This window comes from Vulpes lagopus, chromosome 14, assembly GCF_018345385.1.
Source record: "Vulpes lagopus strain Blue_001 chromosome 14, ASM1834538v1, whole genome shotgun sequence".
Lineage (NCBI taxonomy): Eukaryota > Metazoa > Chordata > Mammalia > Carnivora > Canidae > Vulpes > Vulpes lagopus.
Window position 1 is genome coordinate 19,046,674 of NC_054837.1, and position 18,698 is coordinate 19,065,371.

General features: G+C 41.6%; 1 protein-coding gene across 1 annotated transcript in view; it reads left to right on the forward strand.

Annotated features, from left to right (window-relative positions):
* The first annotated feature begins 231 nt into the window (after window positions 1-231).
* MYO1H (myosin IH) overlaps window positions 232-18,698 on the forward strand; it is a 44,036-nt gene continuing 25,569 nt past the window's right edge. The window contains exons 1-14 of the mRNA XM_041728982.1: window positions 232-363; window positions 2,676-2,791; window positions 3,994-4,192; window positions 5,098-5,178; window positions 7,845-8,024; window positions 10,636-10,734; window positions 11,569-11,682; window positions 11,952-12,023; window positions 12,684-12,803; window positions 13,682-13,749; window positions 14,077-14,182; window positions 14,338-14,418; window positions 15,993-16,084; window positions 18,369-18,463. Coding sequence (XP_041584916.1) covers window positions 238-363; window positions 2,676-2,791; window positions 3,994-4,192; window positions 5,098-5,178; window positions 7,845-8,024; window positions 10,636-10,734; window positions 11,569-11,682; window positions 11,952-12,023; window positions 12,684-12,803; window positions 13,682-13,749; window positions 14,077-14,182; window positions 14,338-14,418; window positions 15,993-16,084; window positions 18,369-18,463 — 1,549 coding nt within the window. The 5' untranslated portion in view covers window positions 232-237. The remainder of the gene's footprint in view (window positions 364-2,675; window positions 2,792-3,993; window positions 4,193-5,097; window positions 5,179-7,844; window positions 8,025-10,635; window positions 10,735-11,568; window positions 11,683-11,951; window positions 12,024-12,683; window positions 12,804-13,681; window positions 13,750-14,076; window positions 14,183-14,337; window positions 14,419-15,992; window positions 16,085-18,368; window positions 18,464-18,698) is intronic.

Below are 18,698 nucleotides of genomic sequence, written 5' to 3' on the forward strand. Positions count from 1 at the left end.
AGCCACCCAGGCGTCCCACTATTAATGCTTTTATTGCCATCCCCTTGTAACCCTAACCAGCCCATGAATTCTAAGGAGAGAGCATAACCTAATGTCAGGGCTACACTGCCCCCAGGGTTGGGTGTCCCGCTATTTCCATATTAGATGAGCAGTAGGAACTACAGAATAAGGGAGCTGATGAGAAATGTTCTGTTGCTGCAGAAAGAAGAAGTGAGGAGGAAGCACATTCGCCTGCACATGGAAAGCGCACTGACCGCCAGGGACAGGGTCGGGGTGCAGGATTTTGTGCTGTTGGACGCCTACACCAGCGAATCTGCTTTTCTGGACAATCTTCGCAAGCGTTTCAGCGAGAACCTCATCTATGTAACGTAACCCGTTTCTCAACTGTTTTCCTAGACTGGAGGTACCCCTGCCCAACCCTGCCTGTTTTCACAGCCTTGATGATAGCAAATACTACCCCCTATAGGTTAGCCCTTAAAGGGAGATGTGAAGGGACCACTGCCAGATGTGCCCTGATCCTTGTGTTGAGGCCTTTATGGCTGCCAGTGACAGAGACCCAGTTTAAACAAGCCTAACCCCCAAGACGCAATCTATTGACCTATGTCACTTTAGGGATCAGAAATAGATTTAGGGTCTGGGGTGATGAGTCTTGAAGCCTTGAGGGTTCTTCTCCATCCGGAGGGCCCTTTCCCACTTCTCTGCTCTCTTTTGCAATGGTCGTTTTCTAGGGCAGACTCTCTACAAGTTGGCGCCAGCAGGACAAGACTGATGTCAAGATAGACGATTGCAAGTCCTCCCGGAGACACACACACACCACACACACACACACACACACACACACACACACACACACACACTGGCTGGCTCTGATTGGCCCATCTTGGGTCATGTGCCTACCTCTGAACCAATCCCCATAGCTAGAATGAGGACTATTCTGACTGGCCAGGCTATTTACCTAGGCCAAGCCCTGCAGGTGAGGGGTGAGGCCAGTGTGTGCCTTACCTTTAGGATAAGCCTGAAGAAGGTACCTCAAAGGAATCTGCTGGAAGAAAGAGGTCTAGATATCAGAGAGGCAAACATAAGAGTTGTCCACCGCATCCCATGAGTCTTCAAGGGTCAAGGCTGCAGCACTTTACCAGAGCTGTTCTTAGCTTGACCTGGTTGCTTCTAGCAGTGGTCAGTCCCCACCTTGATCTGATTGGTCAGTTTCCAGGTAAATTTCTTTAGGGTAAACTGCACAGTGTCTCAGTGTGTGTGGTGGGGTTTTATTACATTTGATTAACTTTACTGGGATCTTATTAGCTTTTGTTAAGAGTAAATTTAGACAAAAGCAATCTAAAAATATTTGTCTTGCAGCTATATTGTGTTTAATGGTGACTATGAGTTGGTCTGCATGTTGGGACCAAGGTTACTAGGAAAAAGAAGCAAAGGGCTTCTCATGGTATATATTTTTAGTTGTGGAAAGGGATGTTACGCATAAGCAAAGGAGAAAGAGCATGGTTTGGAGAAGTATAAGTGGGATGATAAGATCATCATAATCATTTCCAGTTTGAACAGATAGACTTCAGAAACTATATTCTATTCTGGAAGATTTCTACTGATTGAAGGACTGCAGCATTTTAGTCAAAATAGAATGCTCTTATCTCTTCTAGTTCTCTGTGTGACTTTGTCCTGGAGATTAGAAACATTCATGAGAATTATTTTAGGCGTAATTTAGCATACCCTTGGGAACCTCCAATATCGAGATGCTGAAATGAAAACCAATTACAAACAGAATCTGAAACCTCCAGATGTATTTTTAAAGGAGCCCAAATATTTATTTTTTTATTTAAGAGGTTAAAGTTTTGTTTATTCATAACTGTATTCCAAGGAGCTTTTACATTAGTGGTTCTACTTCAACCAGAAGCACTTGGAAAACTTGACTCATCATAGAATCCAACATTGAAATCCAGGAAAATAGATACCAACAGTGGGAATGCTTGCCCAGCTGGAGACAGCTGGGATGCATACCCCTTTCACCCAGTGGCCAGAGAGACCTCTGTGAAACAGAAATATAAATCAGATTGTAGTGCTCCCTTCTTAAAGCTATCCATTTGACATAACAATTTAAGCCAAGTATTTCATATCAGCAGGGAAAGTGTCTCCACTATGCATTGCAGTTGGAATACATCCCCCATTCTTCATGCCCTGTGTGATCTGAACTTGCTCCATCTCGGACATCGCGTCTTACTATTTCTGTTCTCCCCTCCCCCACTGCCCTCCAGGGCAGTCACCTTGCCACATTCGTCCCTTCAGCCCTCCCGGAGGGCAGTTGGCCCTCTTCTGCTTCCTTTTTTCATGACTGGCTCATCCTTCAAGTCTCAGCTCAGTCATCTCCTTAAAGAAGATTTCCCCAAGCCCAAGACCTAAGGTGGACTTCCTTGGTCGTTCCCTCTCCCACTGCCCTAGGTACACCTTTCTTACCATTCTAATGGAAGCAGTCTTGATCCCTTGGTCAGTGGTCCCCTGTCCCATGCACCCACATGGAAACTCCATGACAGAAGAGACAGCGCTTTATTTATTGTTTTATATCTTGAGCATGGAACGAACACCTGGGGATCATACCATATGATGGTCTTTTGCTGTAGCCATTTGTACCCCAGGGTTCCTCACTAGTGTTTGGTCTGTTCCCCTAGACCTATATTGGGACCCTCCTTGTGTCTGTGAATCCATACCAGGAGCTTGGAATCTACACTGTGAGCCAGATGGAACTTTATCAAGGGGTCAATTTCTTTGAACTGCCACCACATGTGTAAGTAGCATGTATGGAGTTCATCCATAGTATTTTCCTATCTCTTTCCTTCTTCTTTATCTATTTTCTCTCCTTCCTTCCTATTCACCTATCCATCCATCCACCTATTCACCCACCCATCTACCCATCCATCTAAATCTTTGATGCATGCTCATTGGATTCTGGACGTCATTAAGCAGCTGCCTTCTTGTGAAACGTCTTTCAGTGCAAAAGAAAACATCAGATCATTGTTGAGTCTCAGCTTAAATATCATGAGAGGTGGAATCTTTCGTAACTGCTGAGAGATCCAAGAGTGTGACACCTGTCTCGGTGTCTTTTCTGTAAAGAGGTTTGCTGTAGTGCCATCTACTGGTGTCTGAGTATCATGGCGACTAAGGAGCATCCGTGTTGGTAGCAGGATTTCAGATCCTTAGGACAAGCAATTTCGTGTCTGATCTATATGTGATTCAGGCTTTGCTGAATTTCTCAGTTCTCCCTGGTTGACTTCTGGACTAATATTTAGGGCTCTTCCTCCATTTGTCTTGGCGGCTCATCTATTCACCTCCTAAGGCATTTATAAACCTTTCTGCACCACTACCACCAACAATTTTCAAAATAGCCAGCTTTCAAACTCAGCCATATGGGAAGATTAGTGTCCTGAGAGATTTTTATGCTTTGGTTTCTGATCTTGAAGATTAAAGCCTTTATAATAGTTTTATCTCTTTTCCTATAGATATCACAGAGCTTTTAAGAAATTTTCGGTTTTCTGTCTCTGTACTCTTAATACACTAGGTTTTGAGGGAAAGAAGAAACATGAGATCTTGGCGTATCTAGTGAGTGTTTAAAATATTTAGACGAGATGTTATTTCCACCTACAGTTAATAGAACGTCTCCTGGGGATATAATTTAGTATCTGGCCTATTCTAAGAAATGTTGGATTTTTCAAAATAAATTCGTTACATCAAAAATGTCCATTATTGCTCAAGTTCTCTATTTTAACTCAACCGTTGGAGTTTTGATTTCTAGAACACTTTGTATGTGATCAGTCAATGGATTGCAGTGGGAGTTTGATATCTGAGCTCAGTGTTCTTGTACCACTTGTCTGGATGTGGCTTCCTGGAGACAGGGTACTTTGTCCTTCCGCTCTGGTGGTGTCACAGCTGAGGGAAGTAGCATTATAGCCACTTCCCACGCCTTCCATTTCTGCCCCACTCCTTCTCCAGCTATGCCATAGCTGACAACGCTTACCGCATGATGTGTTCTGAGCTAAATAACCACTTCATCCTCATTTCTGGAGAGAGTGGTGCAGGGAAAACAGAGGCCTCCAAGAAGATTCTCCAGTATTTTGCTGTGACCTGCCCAATGACTGAGTCACTACAAATAGCCCGTGACAGACTATTGCTCTCCAACCCAGTGCTGGAGGTAAGTAATCTTTGAGAACCTGTGGGAGGGGAGTACTAGGGAGGACACTAAGAAGAATTCTCTGCCCCGGCAAGTTGATCAGAATGAGCAGGTCACCATCTGGCCATTAAGCAGCAGGGTCTCAAGGGCAGTATTGTGATTAAGGGTGTAACTTTGAAGTCCAGCAGGCATGGATGCTAATCCCAGGGCAGCCACACGCCAGCAAGCTTCAGCAAATCACTCCAGATCCCGGATCCTGTTTCCCTATCTGTGGAATGGGTCTATTCATAGTTTCTACCACGTAGGAGATTTTTGAGGATAAAACAAGATGAATGCAATTAAAAAGCACAGGGCAGAATTAACTAGTAAGCTCTAAAGTCATGCTCTATTATTCATATTTTTTTTCTTATTTAATTGGAATCATTTTGATAATTCTCCTATTGCCATTGGCTGACTTGCTGGGTGATTTCAAACAAGTTATTTTTTTTTCCTGTATTTTTGTTGCCCTTCACGTTAAATATGTTTGTGGTTGAAAGAATCTTCCCACTAGACCTATGAGTTGAATGATTTACCTCTTTGATATGAAAAGGGGTCTGGTAATGGGAGCCATTAACTGTGTCTTCTAGAACAGCAAGGGCCTTGGGTCTTCTATACTTCTCCTTAGACCTCCCTAGACTGGATGCTAGAGAGAAGCTACTTTTCTGTTTTCTGCAACTCCATCCCTAGTATTTGGCATCACATCCTCTGTACTTGGTGGTTCCTTCTTAGAAGATAAAGTATGGCTTTCATCCCTGGCTCCCCTCTCTCCTCCATTCTCATAGTTGTGGTATTTGGGGTTGGGAAGTTGACAAGCACAAAGAGCTTAAATGACCATACATGACAGTTTGGCTCAGCCTGTCCCTGTCTCCCTCACTTTGTATTCCAAGGCTTTTGGAAATGCCAAAACACTCCGGAATGACAACTCCAGCAGATTTGGAAAATACATGGACATACAGTTTGACTATAAGGTATCCTGAAGTTCCTATTACTGGTTCATGGGGATCCCTTAGCTGGCCAATGACAGCAACCTGACCCAACGGTACCCTAAGGGAAGAAGGGCTTTATTGGCTCAAATAATTGAAAAATCCAGTGTCAGTACTATTTTGGGAAATGCAAATAAAGACCACAATGAGCTACCATTTCATACTTTCTAGGGGGCCAAAAATTAAGAAGTTTGATGATACCAGCCATTAGTGAATATGTAGCTAACTAGGGACTCTAACACATTGCCGGGGTGGGGGGTGTACATTGGTGCAACCCATTTGGAAAACAGTATATTATCCTGTGGAAGTTGAAACCACATAATCAATCTAAGGTAGAGTCATTCTGCTCCTGGAGATACTCCTATAGATTCACAAGTACACTGGAAACAACCAACACATCTGGAAGACTGAGGGTCCAGTGACAGAATGGCTAAATGGTGGGATGTCCACCCATTGAAGTGTCACATAGCAGTGAGAGCAAATGAATGGCAGCTACACATAACACGGTCAAGTCTTAGGAATGTCCTGGGTGTCAGTGTAATGCCATTTCTTACAATGCCCCAGAACAATCCCACGTTAAACAATGTATTGTTTAGGCATACATAATTATATGGCATAGGTTGGCAAACTTTTTCAGATAGGGCCAGATAGTCAATATTTTAGACTTTGTAGACCATATGGTTTTGGTCACAGCTATTCGGCTCTGCTTCTGTGGCATGGAAGCAACCAGCGACCATACATAATGAAAGAGTATGGTTGTATGTTGCACAAAATTTAAATGGGGCTGATGCAGGTGGGAAGGATTGAGAGAGTTCTCAAGGACACAGAATCCCAGTTGACAAAGTATCACTTAGACTGGAGAACAGTCACTGGCTAAGCATTAAGTGTAGTGATGACAGACTGGCTCAGGTTTTCTGGAAGCTGGTATATGGACTTCTGGAGAAGCGTGCCTAGACTTTGAAAAAAAAAAAGAGTTGTTAATGTGTCTTAAAACTTCTTATTGGGACGCCTGGATGGCTCAGTGGGTGAGCTTCAGCCTTCGGCTCAGGGCATGATCCTGGGGTCCTGTGATTGAGTCCCACACTGGGATCCCCATGGGGAGCCTGCTTCTCCCTCTGCCTATATCTCTGCCTCTCTGTCTCTCATGAATATATAAATGAAATCTTTAAAGAAATTTTAAATAAAACATTGATATTCAACATAAATACTGAAAAGGACACAAGTCATGAGTATGGCTTGATGGATTTTACATCCATGTATCTGCCTGTGATAACCAGCACTCAGATCAAGACATAAACATTTCTAGTGCCTAGAAGATTCTCCTGCCCTTCTCTGATAGTACCTGCCTTCCCAAAGGTTACCAACTCTTCTGACCTCTATAATTAGATTAATTTTGCTGTTCCTTGAGCCTCATGTAAATGGAATTATACAGTATGTTCTATTTTGTGTCTGGCTCCTTTCAGTCAACATTCTATCAGGTTCATTTGTGTCACTTCCTGTAGCAGTTAGCCATTTTTGGCTTATGTGACCTCCTTATGCTTAATCTGTTCTCCTGTTGATGGACATTTGGGTTTTCCAATTTGGAGCTATTGTAAATAGTGCTATGAATGTGCTTGCACATGTCTTTGAGTAGATGTTATTAGCAACTTATGTTGACCGTATACCCAGAAGTGGTGTTGCTGGGTTCTTTCCAACAATGTTAGGACAGTTAATGACAGTTCCAGTTGCCAGCAGGGTTCTCTACACCCTTGTCAACATTTGGTATCACCAGTCCTTTTGGTTTGAGACATTCTGGTGGAGTATAGTGGTTTCCCACTGTGATTTGTTTGTATTTCCCTGATTACAAATGAAGTCTTGATAACTGGCCAATTAAAAATTTTGTGTTAAAGCCTTTTGCCCTCTTTTAAATAGGTGGTTTTTCTCATTGATTTGCAGGAATTCTATATATGTTCTGGAATGCAAATCCTTTATTGGAATATTCTTAAAAATAAGATGGTATGAGGGGCATGGGTGGCTTGGTCAGTGAAGCATCTGCCTTTGGCTTAGGTCATGATCCCACTGTCTTGGGATGGAGCCCTGAGTTGTCAGGCTCCTTACTCGGCAGGGAGTCTGTTTCTCCCTCTCCCTCTGCCACTCCCCTGCCTGTGCTCTCTCTCTCTCTCTCTCTCTCAAATAAATAAATAAAATCTTAAAAATAAAACATTGTAATATTGGCACAAGGATATATAGTGATGCAAGGCCAGTGGACCAGAATGGAGTCTACAAAGACATCCATGTTTGATATGGTCACCTGGCTTATGACAAAAGCACCACTGTGATTGAATAGATAGGATTGCCTATCCAATAAATGGTGCTATCAAGTGGAAATCCATGTGAATAAAAAGACCTTTGACCCTCTACCTCACTCCATAACAAAATTTTAATTGTGGTCCTAAATGTGAATGGTAAAATAATCACACTTCTAGATAGAAGTATAGAAAATATCTCTCATGACCTCAGGGTAGGCAAAAAATAGTTTTGAAAAGAGCCCAGAAAACACTAGGCTTAGAAGAATCATCATTTGAATTCGGAATTTCCGTTCCTCGGAAGACACTAATAAGAGAGTGGCTTACTTATTGTTGTCATAGTGCATTTTTTGTTCTGTTCTGAAGGGCATTCCAGTAGGCGGGCATATCATCAGTTACCTGATAGAAAAGTCTCGAGTCGTCTATCAAAACCAGGGGGAGAGGAACTTCCACATCTTCTACCAGCTGCTGGAGGGTGGCGAAGAGGAGCTCCTTGCTTATCTGGGACTGGAGCGGGACCCCCAGCTGTATAAATACCTCTCACAGGTTGGAAGGACCAGCACCTGGCTTGGGTGACCCTTTGATGGCAGGGAGCAAGGGTTAGTGGGGGCTTCTGTAGGATGGCCAAGAACTTTCTCATTACCATTTTGGTAATCCTATGGACTGGTTTCTTGACACTTATCATAACCTCTCTGTTTATGCCTGGCAGGTAGATCATCTAGGTGAGTGGATCTCAGCATTGGCTGAAATTCAAATCACTCGAAGAGGTTTTTCAACACACACACACACACACACACACACACACACACGTGCACACACACCCAACCCTCCAGAGATTCAGATCTAATTGGTCTGGGGTGGGGACTTAGACATCAGGGCTGTGTTAAATACTCCCCTGTGGTTCAGTATAATTAAATGAATCCCTGGTGATTCTAAAGCACAGCAGAAGTGAGAAATGTTGGTCTAGGTGTGAGGGTACCTCATTGTCCATCCATGTCAACAACCTGTGCTGCCTCCTTCTGCTTTCAATACTAGTTAGGAAAAGACTCTCCACCTTCTTGCCTCCCATTCTGAGAATTGTTGGCAAAATGAACATACTTCCTTATGTTCAGGAGTAAGGAAAGAGTTCAGGCCATTCCCATAAACAGTCCTAGGATCCAGTGCTGTAAAATGGACCTTTAGAGTGTAACTCCCCACCATTAGTCTTTCTGCAGCCAGCACTAGGGTTCTGGAAGAGCCAGACTGTATCGCACCTATCAGTATTTGATGTCACTGGCATCTTTTTGCTCCAAGATTTTTTGGACTTTTTTCCTTTTTCCTGGGTCTGGCTTCAAATGGAGGTCACCTGGCAAAGTGCAAGTGAGGACATCATTTGAGAAAGAGAACAAGTTTTTATGAAGTGAATCTTATAAAATAAGGACCAACATATATAGTAAGTCATGGAGGAAAAGCGGGAATGACTGAAATTTATCTTGAAAAATAAAGCTGCTTAATAGAAGAATCTCATAACCCCCTTTACAAGCTTGTACTAATTGTTAGAATGAAGAGTAATTCAAATCTGATTTTTTTTTTGAAGGACTAATTTTTTTTTAACAAAGCAAAGTATATGATAGCATCACATACTTTTGTAACATGATCAGAGAGGGTCAATTTATAAAAGTATCTGAGGGGTTCATTCCTTTTCCCAAGGGCTTCAACTAACCCCTTTGATATTCAAATCATTCCCTTTTGGAATGTATCTTGTCTTTATACTTGCAGATTTTTTTCTAGCCTGATTAATTTGGCCAGATCTTGATGCCACAGAGGCTTTGTAAATGTTTCAAGCAATTTGCCAGAATTATTTTGTTCAATTTTGTGTTCTCCCATAACTTTTACAAACCTCGTGGCTTTACTTTGCAGTATATCCACAATGCTTCCAAACCTTTAGGTATCTTCCAAGGACTGACCTAAGCTGGCCCCACCCTGTTGGTGGTGGGAGCAGATGCTGCTGGTTGAATGGGGAGGGATATTTGGGAGGTTGAAGATTTAACAACGTCCAGTTGACTGGTGAATATATTCATAGTAGGGCACCTCTGGTTTCCCCTTGCAACAAGGAAATCTTTAAGATGACAAATCTTTAAATAGCCAGGAATCCAAGAACACCCTGTACTACAAAAGCAAAATTTAAAAAACCCTCATCTAGAACATCTTCCCTTTAAATTGTGACATTTGGTGGTGTGTGTCTTATCTAAAGGACAACTTCTAGGGACTCTTGTGTCTGCCTTCAGCTCGGGTCATGATCCCAGGGCCCTGGGATCAAGCCCCACATTGAGCTTCCTGCTCAGTGGGGAGTCTGCTTCTCCCTCTGCCTCTCTCTTTGGCTTGTGTTCTTCTCTCTCTTGCTCACTCTCTGAAATAAATAAATCTTTTAAAAAAGAATAAAAAACAGACAACTTCTAAAGTAGTGGGAAGTGTCATCACATCTCCACTGTTGATCATGTCTATATAGCCTGCATTTCTCTAAATGCTAAACTTTTATTTTCTTGAGTAAGGGTCTCCTTCCACCTGGTCCTGCACTGCGGTTTCTGTTGGAGGTTGTAAAGCATCAAGATTCCTTTCTGGGGTGCCTGGGTGACTCAGGTGGTTAAGCAGCTACCTTCGGCTCAGGTCATGATCTTGGGGTCCAGGGATTGAGTCCCACATTGTGCTCCTTGCTCCATGAGGAGTCTGCTTCTCTCTCTGCCTCTCTCTCCTTGTCTCTTATGAATAAATAAATAAAATCTTTTTTAAAGAAAGATTGCTTTCTCAATTTCAGTGCTGTCCTCTCCCTGCATATTTTAGCAGATGTTTATTGAGACAGACATCTTCAATTTATCTGGCAAATATGACAAGGAAAACTATTTTTAAAAAATACACATTCAAAGAGATAAACCACTAATGTGTACCTTTGAAAGTTTTCCCAGAACAGATAAAATTCTAAATGTACTTGAAAAAAGCAGCAGTTTTGAATCATCCTGTGCTAGACAATCAGTTAAACCTACCTGTTTACAATTCAGAACATTGTAGAACTAGCTCTTACATGCTTATAGAGAAAACCATTTTGATTCAAAACTAGGTATGGGCATGTCTAACTGTCCTTATAAAAATGACTTAAAGCAACCCAATTCTCTGTCCACAGGGTCATTGTGCCAAAGAGTCCTCTATCAATGACAAGAACGACTGGAAAACTGTTTCCAGTGCTTTTTCTGTCATCGATTTTACTGAAGGTGACCTCGAGGTATGATCTCTGAGGATGGAACTGCCTGTATGGTCTGGGATTGATGAAACAATCCTGATATCTTGGTGGGTGACCGCTTAGTAGGGTCACCAGATTCAGCCAATAAAAATATAGGATGCCTAGTTACATTTTAATGGGCATCATTATTTGGGGGCACCATTTAGGACCAAAATTATTCATGGCTTAGCTGAAATTCAGATGCTAACTGTGCATTCTCCCTTTCATCTGGCAACCCTAAGATTTCCCAGTGCTGTGTGCAAGGAGGAGATCATGTTTCTTCTTCCTCTCAAATCCAATCTCAAATATTTAGATGCCCTGGAACTATAGGATTACCATTTATTTACTCTTCTATTTTTGAATGGGAGCAAATTGTAGGATTTATAAACATTGTGTTTTTACATCCTTTTTTTTGATGATTAAAACTATTGTTCTTTCAAAGACGAGAATTAATTTAAAATATATTTATATATGTGTGTGGGTAGATATCTATATCTATCTATATATCATGCGATCATGATATATAGATCATGGCATTTGCTTATAAAATGGTTTATTGGTGGGAAGGGGGTGGAGAAGATATAAAAAACAAGAGTGTCGGTACTGGAGATTAGGGGAGGCATCCTCAGTACCCTGGGCTGAGGTTCTTTATCCTACTTCCCTTAATGTCTGAAGTGGGTAAGAGGCTGATTTCTGGGGAAGGAGGAAATCAAGCTAAAGCTCAGGGCTGGAATGGGGAAGGGGGCAGTTTTCCTTGGGGATCTTCTGTGATGACATTCATCAGTTAGGCAGCCACTCTTCTCTCCTTGTTATTCTTGCCTTTTCCCGCATTCCTAGAATCTCTTTGGAATTATTGCCAGTGTCTTACACCTGGGGAACATTTGTTTTGAAGAGAACGACCAAGGCTGTGCCACCATACCAGATATCCACGAGATCAAATGGATCGCCAAGGTGATGTTCCACTTTTGAAGAGCACAGGGAAGACCCGGCCCTTTTCAGAGGTGGAGGGGCAGGAGAGGGGAGGTTGAGGCAGCTGGATGCCCAGGTCCCCAAGTGGGTAACACAGTGTCCTTCTGGTTGATACTGGCTAGGATATTTAAAGAGTGTGGGAGCAGATGAGGGAGTGGGTAAAGGCCAGCTGGTCAGAACAGTGAATGTGATCTGTTTTGGCAAAAATCTAGTCTAATCATTGAATGGCGTTTTGGTTTCCATTTTCTCAGCTTCTGGGGGTCCAACCATCAATCCTTCTGGAAGCTCTCACCCATAGAAAGATTGAAGCCAAAACTGAGGAGGTAATAATGTCTCTAGGTGGAAATGTACCTGTTCTCCCTGCTACTGCTGCTGCCTGCCTCATGTAAGAGCAGGACGTGGTCCTAGAGGAGGCTGGACCCCAGCCTTCCAGCCCCTTCAGGGATCTCCTGCCTCAACCTCCCCATCCCCAACCATTACACCAAGCTTGCCATGCTTCCCTTTTGCCATGCCTTTCCTCCATGAGGTCTTTGCTCATGCTGTTCCCTCTGTTGGAACACTGTTCCCTGTGCTTCTCTAATTAACACCTTCTCATCCTTCAGTTCCTGGGGTCACATCCTCAAAGAGCCTTCCTGATCATCTCACCCCTGTCCTAAAGCATCATACATATCTCCTTACGTTGTTCTCATCTTGCAACATGACTGTGTGTGTGATGTGTCAATGTCCTGTCCCCCAACTGTGAGCCTGCAGAGGCTGGAACTGTTTATCTTGGTCATGGCTGTATCTCAGCAGCTCCATGCCTGGCATGTAGTAGGCACTCAAGAAATGGCTACTCCCTGAGCATGTGCAGGTGGGGGTGGCATCTTCTCCCAGCACACATCCTTCAGTGGCCATCATTAAAGTCTAATTTGAAAACTCAGGAGGGGGGTGGGCTTTTTTTTTTCTCTTAACCTCTCTAATGATACATCTGTTGTTGTTCTCAGGTAATATGCCCATTGACACTGGAACTCTCTGTCTATGCTAGAGATGCAATGGCAAAGGCCATTTACGGACGAACATTTACTTGGCTGGTCAACAAAATCAATTCCTCCTTAGTGAACAAGGTTAGTCCACACATTTTTGGATGATGCACTAATGTGGTGATGCTTTATCACTGACACAGTCACTCTAAAGAATTTGTGAGCATCGACTCCTGGCTCCTAAAGAGCAGGGACAGAGTCCTTCCAAGTTTACATTTCTGGCACACAGTAGGCTCACAAAAATGCCCACTGAATGATTTTTGCAGTGTGTCCCAAAGTGTGGGATGCACAGTCTTTGCAGCACACCAGATGGCTTCTAGTGTAGACATAAACTTTTAACTTCAGTGGTAGTATATTTTAACATGTGTAAGAAAAAAATATGAAACCTTCAAACTCACCCTCAGTGGAATTACTTAAGTAATTAGAGGAGTTTATTCAAAGCTAGAAATTTAGGAAAGGATAAAACTCAAGGTGCGAGTATGTAAAGGACAGATTTGGAAGGCATCGGCTTTGGAGGCCATAGATGTAAATTGTGGCCCTTTCAAAAAAAAATGGTCATAATTTCTTTAAATAGCCATACTGTCTGATGCACTTGGTCCTCTGTTTAAAATGATATTCAAACCACCTGTCCTCTCTCCTGGATAAATATCTTTGCTACTCTCTATAGAGAGTTTTGATGTGGTCTCAGGAGACCAAGAGGGGCTGAAGCAGGGGGTGAATCAGAAGGGGAAGGTCTCGCTTCTTGGGTGGTAGACGTGGAAGCTGCCGTGGGATCCTGGCAGGCTTCAGGCCAAACGAGCAGGCTGGGAGATTTGTTTCCACCCTATAAGACTTCTGTGAGCCAGTGTTGGAAAGAGAGAAGGTGTGAGCTTTAGAACCAAGTCCCAGCTTTGGGGCAGCTACCGGGTTATAAGAGTCATTAAGTAAAAGACCTCACTAAGCAATGTGTGTTCTTTGACTAGGATTTCACCGGGAAAACTGTGATCGGATTGCTGGATATCTATGGGTTTGAGGTCTTTGACAAGAATGGGTGAGTTTGTCATTACTTATTGGTCCTCTGTTCTTCTTTAGGATCTGAGTCTGGTTTAAGCCATCTCTAGTGTTATTGGAAGTGGTTTTCCCATCCTCAGAAATTCTCTGGATTTCCATGGCCGGCAAATTCATAGACTGGTCCAGAATTGGAATAACCATAAAAAATCATCTTTTAGCTTGACTCTTCTGATCTATTTAGTAAATGATGTGATGAATAAGGACTTTACTTTCTCTGTATTAAAAAAGATCTTTAAAAAATAAGTAAATACAATTTTTAATTGGCCTACTCGTGTAGCTTTAGTTATTTAAATTTTTGCATCTCTAGTTTTGAGCAGTTCTGCATCAATTACTGCAACGAGAAACTCCAGCAACTGTTAATAGAGAGAACCCTAAAAGCGGAACAAGCAGAATATGAAATGGAAGGCATAGAGGTAAAACATATTAATTTCTTAATCTAGTGAAAGAGACTCACTCGAGCAATAGTATTTCACTGGAGATTTTATCCTCATTAGTACTCAGAATTATTTTTCACTCTTTCATGTTCATCTAAATCCTCCTCAGAGAATTCTTTTCTTTGTCATTCTAGTGGGAACCAATTCAGTATTTCAACAACAAGATCATCTGTGATTTGGTGGAAGAGAGACACAAAGGAATCATTTCCATTCTGGTAAGAAAATTAGTGTTGGCTTAGAGTCTTCGAACGGTGTTGCCAACACGCAGAAGACTTTTCCTCCCAGGCTTCAAGAGGGTTGGTTGCTTAGCATGAGCAGAAAGCCAGAAAATATAAAGGAAGGCTTTACAAAGAATGTCAGGTGATCCTGAGTTGAGACTCCTCAGGATGCACCTGTGACTTTATCTTGAACAGTTGCACCTTCTGAGAACATCCATGGCTGCCAATCCACAGTTGTTCCAATTTAAACATCATTTTTTTAATCTAAAAGCCAATGAGAAATTATTTCTTTGCCTTTTCATTTGCGAGCATCTCCCTTCTAACAAAAATTACAAGTCCCTTTTCTCCTCTTGCCTCCTCCTCCATCTAACTGTTGTGTGAACAAGATTCTAAAGCCCAGCAAGACATTAATGGGTGGTGACTGTAGTTGCCAGGAACATGGGTACCACCTGGATTCAGATCCCAGCCCCATTCCTTACTAGCTGTGTAAACTTAGGTGGGTGTTCTAATCTCTCTGAGCTCCAATCTCCTTGTCTTTAAATGAGTGCAATGATACTGGCACTTATCTTAAGAGGAAGTGTAAGGATAGGTTGAGATTGTATATGCACAGGGCTCAGAATTATGCTATTGTGTGGTAAGCATGCAGACTCAATTCATTCAACAAATACTTAGCAGTGCTTACTTGGTGCCATGATTGTGCCCTGTGCTTTGGGACACAGCAGTGGACAAAATAGATCAAAACCACTACACTCACGAGGCTTTAAATCTTAGCACAGACACTGACAACAAACAGGTTAATGGGCAAAATAAGTAGGTTGTACAATGATGAAAAAAAAAAACCCCAGAAAGGATTAGATGTGCTGGGGAGGATGATTCAATTTTAGGTGTGATGGTCTGGGAAGGATTGTATAGACTTCTGGGGAAGCATGTTCCAGGAAGCACAGACTGGCATAGGTTATTCTATGTGTACTCAATGCTCATATGAATGGCTGGACTAGCATTTTTAAATACTTTAGTAATAAATACTTGCTTCTATGTGGTTTTCCATTAATGGAATCAGGAAACAGAGATGCTACTTCAAGAGGGTTGTCTCACCAACCTGAACCTTGTTTTTTGTTTTTTTTTCCTTGCTATTTTAATAAAAGCTGTAGGGTTGATTCACTTGTTAAGATGGTCAGTTAAATGTTAACATCCTAACAATGTTAAGGACTTGAGATAGGAAATAGACATAGTTGGAGAAATGTGAAAAATTAGATGCACATATTTTATAGCTTTCTTTCCATGAGGATTTTGCTCCTAGTAAAAGGGAATATATGTTCTAGGCCATATATGGGCCTAGATGGGTGGAAGAGTTGACTTTTCAAAGAATTTCCAGCCCTTCTGAGACACTAAGCACCTGTAATGGATCGTTGCACTCCCACCCCCACTGTTCTTTTTTTTTTTTTCGTTTTTTTTTTTTTCCCCACTGTTCACCTGAACTTGTGTTAGATGACACAAGTGGTGAAGGCATTTAAACTTAGAATTGATGGCATATGATGCTATGGATTGAGGCTTTTCTTTTTCTCTGGAAGGATGAAGAATGTATCCGTCCTGGTCCTGCTACAGACTTGAGTTTCCTGGAGAAATTGGAAGAGAAAGTAGGCAAGCATGCACACTTCCAAACGTATGTATCTCACTTGACAAGCTGTTGCATGGGGAAGGTCATCATATATCCACTTTCTTGGGTGGGCAGTGGACCTCAAGAGTACAGCCACTCCTTCATATGTTGAAACATGATGCACCATAATGATACACCAACTCATATACATGCATACCTCTTGTTAGTAGCAATACAATTCAAATGAATCTCAGGCAAAATGTTCTAAGACTATTTCACGCATGTGACCCTATCCAAAATGTATCTATGATTGTTACATTTTGGAAAGGATCACATGCGTGAAATAGTCTTCTTTTAAAGTTACGTTTAAAAATATAATATACATACAGTGATATGTGTATATCTGAAGCATACAGCCAGCAAATCTTCATATTTGTGTATACCCACATCACCACCACCAGGTCAAGATATAGAGCATTTATAGCATCCCAGAAAATCGACTAGAAATTTAACTTAGTCTTTGAGACAAGGAAGAGAATTGAATATCTCATGCACTGGAGTCCTAAAGCCCTGGTTTTGAATCCTGGATCAGCCCCTTATAAGACATGTGGCTTATTGCTATACCTAGTGGGTAGCACTGTGAATGACTACATCAATCACCTAGTGCAATTTCTAGCCATGGCAAAGACTCAGTAAATGGTAGTGGCCAAAATATTAGTGCAATATTTTGTTAAATATTGCAATGATAAGTAAATGAATCAATAATGGAAAAATAAATTGTGGTATATTCACAAATGGAATAACATACAGCCATGAGAATGCACAATCTATAACTACATGCAGTCATGTAGGTAAATCACAGAACATGTTAACAAAAGAAATCAGACACAAAAGAGTATATACTATACAATTCCCTTTCCGTAAAGCACAAAAACAGATAAAAACCAACCTGTTATGTTAGATGTCAGGTCATAACTGGAAAGCGCTCAAGGGTGGTGGGGGGTTGGTTCTCAGGGAACTGGCAATGTTCTGTTTATTGACCTGGATTCTGGTTATGTGGATGTGTTTCTTGTGGCAAATTCACTGAACTGTACACTTAGGATATCTGCACTGTCAGTATATATGTATATACATTTCAGGAAAAGGTTGTTAAAAATCTGGAATTACCAGATCTGAAAAATGATGTTTCATGAGTATTTTAGTCAGTCAATATCACAAAAATGTAGGACAGTAAAATTATTTCTTAGTTATCACCTGAAAAAAATAGAATTTATTTCATTGTATAAGTAAGTGTTTCCGTGGTTCACATGTTTTTTCATTCCTCCGTGCTTAGGAGAAGGATCTAATTTTACTCTTAAGTTTTTATTTCAATTCCAGTTAACATACAGTATAATATTAGTTTCAGGTGTACAATATAGTGACCATAATGATACACTTCTGTACATCACAAGTGCACTCCTTCATCCCCAACACTTATTTCCCCGATCCCCTTACTAACCTCGCCTCTGGTCACTATCTGTGTGTTCTCTATAGTTAAGAGTCTGTTTCTTGATTTGTCTTTCTGTCTCTTTTTCCCCTTTGTTCATTTATTTCTTAAATTCTACATACGAGTAAAATCATATGGCATTGTATTTTTCTGACTTCACTTAGTATTATCCTCCTTAATTCCATCCAAATGGCAAATTGCAAATGGTTGTTGCTAATGGCAAAATTTTTCTTTTTTATTGCCAAATAATATTCCATTACGTATATCTATATCTACATATAGATAAAAATCTATATCTATGTATACATCTACACATATATATATTCTAAAAAGAAGATGTGAGATTTATATATAGATATAGATAGATGGATATAAAATCTACAACTTCTTTGTCCATTCATTAATTGATGGACAGTTGGGCTGCTTCCATATCTTGGCTATTGTAGATAATGCTGCTTTAAACATTAGGTTGCGTATGTCCCTTTGAATCAGCGTTTTTGTATTCTTTGCGTAAATACCTAGTGGTATGATTGCAGGATCATAGGGTAGCTCTATTTTAACTTTTTGAGGCCCCTCCATACTGGTTTTCCACAGTGGCTGCACCAGTTTGCATTCCCATCACCAGTGCACGAGGATTCCCCTTTCTGCACAGGGAAGGATCTAACATGAGGGAGACCTTGGTCTGTAGCCAGATGAACTAGGGCTGCCACGTGTGTTTGGCTTCTAATGCTGGGCTTCCACCCATTGTCATGTTCTTAACCCGCTTGTCAGGACTTCTCTTTTGCTCTTTGCTTTATATATTGGTGCATTTTGTTGCCGGGAACTAGAAAGATTCAGTGCGTGTCTATTTCTGTCTTGCTGCAGCCGGAAGCTGGCAGGGCCCAAGGGCCGGAAGAGGATTGGCTGGATGGAGTTTCGGCTTTTCCACTACGCGGGAGAGGTCACCTACTGCACCAAAGGCGAGTGTCCAGGGTGTGCAGGTCAAGCCATGAGGTGCGCCTGTGTCCAGTGGAGAAATGGCTGCACGTCCATCCCAAACGTTTGCTAGCCCTGCTTGCAAGCATGCCATTTGAAGTTATTTCATTCATGATTTTATTATGCATATCGACTTTATTTCACCCACTTAAAGCATAAAGTATATTAGTTTTACTATATTCATGTGATAGTTATGCAACCATCAACACAGTGCATTTC